The 4,796-nt window shown below is 37.2% G+C and overlaps 1 protein-coding gene across 4 annotated transcripts in view; it reads left to right on the top strand.

The window, feature by feature from the left end:
- The first annotated feature begins 146 nt into the window (after positions 1-146).
- Positions 147-4,796, top strand: part of LOC122061948 (DNA-directed RNA polymerase III subunit 2) — a 103,685-nt gene continuing 99,035 nt past the window's right edge. For all 4 annotated transcript variants that reach the window (XR_006134758.1, XR_006134759.1, XR_006134760.1 and 1 more), the window contains exons 1-9: positions 147-296; positions 565-658; positions 792-873; positions 950-1,071; positions 1,183-1,275; positions 3,616-3,688; positions 3,762-3,852; positions 3,965-4,017; positions 4,300-4,364. Coding sequence is in view for 1 of the 4 variants with exons in the window: in XM_042625540.1 (XP_042481474.1) it covers positions 642-658; positions 792-873; positions 950-1,071; positions 1,183-1,275; positions 3,616-3,688; positions 3,762-3,852; positions 3,965-4,017; positions 4,300-4,364 (596 nt within the window). In the remaining 3 variants the exon portion in view is untranslated. The remainder of the gene's footprint in view (positions 297-564; positions 659-791; positions 874-949; positions 1,072-1,182; positions 1,276-3,615; positions 3,689-3,761; positions 3,853-3,964; positions 4,018-4,299; positions 4,365-4,796) is intronic.

The raw sequence follows: 4,796 nt of genomic DNA on the forward strand, positions 1-4,796 counted from the left end.
AAAAAAAAAAAAAAAAAAAATGATACCAATGACGACCTCACCCTCTATATGTATATTTTTAAATTTTCTCATAAATTATTTCGAAATATACCTGGAAGAGAATTATTTCATATTTTTTTTTTTAGGGTAAAACCTAGAAGAGAATATGGGTAAAAGACCTGGAAGAGAAATCTTACTTGTATAAACTTCACTGGCGGTTGAAAAAACCCCGCTTCGTGCATTACTCTTTTTCCAAAGGATTCGGCTTGTTTGCCTCGCCGGAGCGCCTCCGGGGAGAATTCTAACTTCCAAACCAGGTTTTTCTCCATCTTTTCTCAGTTCCCTTAGTTCACCTCCGTTCTCTCTCTCTCTTCCTTCGCTTCCTCTCACTTTGTTTCTCAGTCTTTGGCTGTTCCAGTCTCCTTCCTCTTCTCTCTCTCAATGGTCAGGAATCAGGATGTCGTTCAAGATGTTGAAAGGCAGCCCTAGCCGTCTGAAATGCTGTTCCCACTTCCCATTTTCAATCTTTGGGTATGAGTGTTAATCTGATTATTTATTTATTTATTTTTTTTCTATTATTTGAAGCTCGAAACGGAAGAAATCGGCTTTGCTCCCGTCGAGAAATATTGATTGCTGGAGGAGAAACAAGCTTTCAATCAAGAATGGGCGTCTCTGAACAGTACGTATTTTACACTAGCACGTAGTTGCTGCATTTGCAGTGAAAATTTCTATTGAACGCTTTCGTATTTTCCCTTGATTCCCTAGTTCATTGGAGATCACAGTGTTTTTTTTTTCCCTGTTAACGTATACAGTTTCTCCATCGACAAGCAATTCCTCAGTGCTCCTGTGAAATCGACTGTAGATAAGTTTCAGCTTCTTCCCGAGTTCCTAAAGGTAGTTATTGTTGTTTGTAACAATGTTAGTGTAATGGATTAAATATGATGGCGGGCATTTGATTTTGGAGTTGCAGGTGAGAGGACTGGTGAAGCAGCATTTGGATTCGTTCAATTACTTTGTTAACACTGAAATCAAGAAGATTGTCCGTGCCAATGATCGCATCACGTCCCTTGTTGATCCTTCTATATACCTTAGGTAATTCTGACAATCAGTTATGCGGCTAATTTCATGTTGATTCCTTTTAATCGAACTGCTGAACAGATAAAATATCTAGGTCTTTTTTTTTTGGGGGGGGGGGGACTACAGGTACACAGATGTCAACATTGGGGAACCCTCGGTTACAGCGGATAATGTTACTGACGCTCTTACACCTCACATGTGTCGGCTGTCAGACCTGACGTATGTAGTTATTGCCTTTTATTCTCAAGATTTTCTTCACCTTTCTTCTGCATTTTCCTTTTTTTTTTCTGTTTGAGGAAGTGGCGCAGACCAAGAAACCTACCTGCTCTGCACACTTTGCTTTCATATGGTAGACACTAAAAAAATCTACAATACCCTGTAACATGTTTAGTTTCAACTCAAGTGGAGTTTTCCGAATGGAAAAATAAAGCTTTGCAAAACTTTATGAAGTTCTGGTACCATTAACATATAACTATGGAGAGGGTACATGGACATACTTTGGAGTGTATATGATTGAATATGAGTTTGAAATTCGGCACATGGACAGTCTTATAACTTCCTAGAGAACATTACCTTTCTACATGGCACAACTAGGTTTTTAGACAAGGTAAAGTTACCTTGATGGTGCAGACCAGGAAACCTTTGACTTTTAATTTGGTATCAGAAATCATTAATCATAGTTTTAATATCTTAATTGTGAGAAGAAATTTATGTGTAAATAGAACCACTCCTTTAGTAGTGGTCCCTTTTCTCTACTACTGCCATATTCTGTTTATCCACAAATTCAGACCAACTTATTTCAATAACAAATGGCAATTGGATGAAGTAAACATAACTTCATTGAGTCACTTTTCAAGGGTTTCGTTAGCCAAACTGTAGACTTTGACGTGTTAAGGTTTAGATGTGAGGCTTATAGGTATGGCTTTTATTCTGCATTCAAGGGGGGGGGGTTTCACATGCCATTTTAGTGTGTGGAGGAGATCACGCATCATCATGATTGGTCTAACTAGGTCATACTTCAACAATGGAAACAGTGAAGAATGAAATTATGGAGATAGGTTGCAGATGGAGCGTATGAGATCTGTCTAAATTGGATAGACTTGCATAGTGATGTACATGTATGTCAACATATATTCATCTTCTAAAGTGTTTGGAGGGTAAACTGATACTTAGTGCAGAGTTCATGCAATTAATATTGATCAGATCCATTGCTTGATCAAACTCTTTGTTTAGGGAGTTAAAATTATTCCTAGTTGGTATTTGGTGGTGTATGGGCCTGTTCTCCTGAAGGAAGCTTTTGCGTGGCTTGTTGCCTCTGAAGGGGCTTCCATAAAACTCCTTGGTCATAGAGGTCTAGAACTGTATTAGTTGAGCTGCTTGGTATGCTGGTTACCCAAATTCCGTTCTGTTCTTCTTCTTTTCTCTTCTACTGCTTCTACCCCGCCTCCACCATCACCATTACTATTGTTTTCTTCTTACTATAATCCTTGTTTCTGTTGTTGTTGTCATCATTATCATCATCATTCGATGACTTTGGACAAGGAGTCTTAAGAAAGAAAAAAATACAGAAGGATTGCTTACATTTTTTTGTGAACATATATGGCTGTCTAACCTTTTAACTTTGTTACGATTTGCACATGGAAAAAAAATCAAGCCTTTGCTTTTGTATCCACCTTATATGCAGGCATAGCTTGATTTTGAAATGTCCTACTATTCCTTCCCTACTAAATGCACCACTTAAGTTTCTGAATCTTCATTTGGATCTGCATGATTTCATTGTCCAGCTCTCAACAGCCTCCATGTGCTTTGCGGCATCACCAAACTGTCCCTTTATTCCATAACTTTCTAAATTTTTTTTGTTTCCACCCTTCCAGTGAGACCTAAGGAACAAGCTGCCTTTACTAGTTTCCTTGAAAAGCACCCACTTTCGCCCCATATAAAATTTTCCCAGAAGCCAACTGTTAGGCATTTCGCAGTTGGTGCTGAAAACTCAGTATTCTTTCCTTAACTGCTGTTGGAACTGTTTCTTTATTTACCATTCCAAACATGCTGCTTATAGCCTTATACTTGAGAATATGTCCCTTGGATCTCAGGTGGCCAACAGTGGGAATCCTTTTCAGCATGGTGCTGCAAAGGGATAACCTCATCTTGTCTGGAACTGCATTGAATTAGATGAATCAAACTATGGGATGGTGTGGTGGGGATGCATAGGACCCACATATCTATTAAAACCAGTGAAATTGTTACCTGATCCTGAGAGTCTAGACCCTTTGTCTTCCGAAGTTTCAAACAATGACAGCTTCATGGCAATGTGCATACATTCTTCTTCAATCATTTCCTTTGTTAAATTTCTTCACTTCATATAATTTATTAATAGGGGAAAAAAACCTTTACGACAAATGTTAAATTGATTTTGGACTTCCAACGGATATGTGTCTTCTAATCATGTTAAAAACACAACTTTTTAAGGCAGGCCCAAAGTTTTTAGTACATGAGTTTTCCTAGTTGACATTCTCCAGTAGCTATACTAATCTAAGTTCTCCCTCTTTCTGCTTTCAGTTATGCTGCTCCTATAATGGTCAATGTAGAATACACAAAAGGAAGTCATGTTCATAAAACTATTGAAGAGAAGGTAATTAAAGATTAATTAGATATGGACATGCATATTTCTTTTGCAATAATTATGGCGTACTCTCTTATTACAGAGAAATGTTGTAATTGGAAGACTGCCTATAATGCTACGAAGTTGCCGCTGTATTCTAAATGGGAAGGATGAAGCTGAACTGGCCAGACTTGGTTTGTTGTGCAGAAAATTTCGAAATATTACCTGCTTTACGGACACTATTTTTGTAGTACATACACATTCCTTTCTTCTCATTATTTTCATTGCCCTTTGTTTTTGATTTAGGTGAGTGTCCTCTGGATCCAGGAGGTTATTTTATTGTTAAAGGCACTGAAAAGGTATTTTGATGATCAAATAGTGTAACTCAGCCTTTTAGTCTCAAGAATGTGTAATTTCCCAAGGCCCCAAATTCTGTGTTACTAATGTAGGAATCCATAATTCATCGAAAAAAAAAAAAATGTAGGAATCTATAAAACATTCATTTAGCAATTTCTGTTTGTTAGATGACAGTGCTTCTCTCCAAGGTTTCTTGGGGGAATATTCTAAATGCTTTTTCAGTTCAAATTCTGTTATACTCTGACAATACTAGGGATGGAATGTAATGCGGATAATTTTTTTAGGTCATTTTGATACAAGAGCAGCTTTCCAAGAACAGAATAATTATTGGTGCTGATAAGAAGGGGCGGTGAGTTGTTTTTCTGCTGCTTCCTATTCTTCTGCTTCTCTTTTTTTCCCACCCAATTTTAATGGTTTGTTTTCCTGTTCTTCTCTCTCTCCCCTAATTGGCTGTTTAATTCTTGTCTTTGTTTATTGACTGACAAATTATTGTAGGAACATAATTCTTCTTTACAAGGATTAAAGTATCGGTGTCGGTCGCCGTATCGGTCGGTCAAAATTAAGATACGTATCGGAGGGTATCGTATCGTATCGGAGATACACTAAGATATGCTAAAGATACACACATAAATGGATAGGAAACAATTTTTTAAACACTTTTGTATAAAGAATTTGTTAAAAAAAGCTATTGATAACATGTATAATGCATAAACACTAAATTGAGGGTATCGTACTAAGAATTCAAGGTTTGTAGTTGTCCCATAAATGTAAAATCCTTGTT

The sequence above is a fragment of the Macadamia integrifolia genome, chromosome 14, assembly GCF_013358625.1.
Source record: "Macadamia integrifolia cultivar HAES 741 chromosome 14, SCU_Mint_v3, whole genome shotgun sequence".
NCBI classification, from domain to species: Eukaryota; Viridiplantae; Streptophyta; class Magnoliopsida; order Proteales; family Proteaceae; genus Macadamia; species Macadamia integrifolia.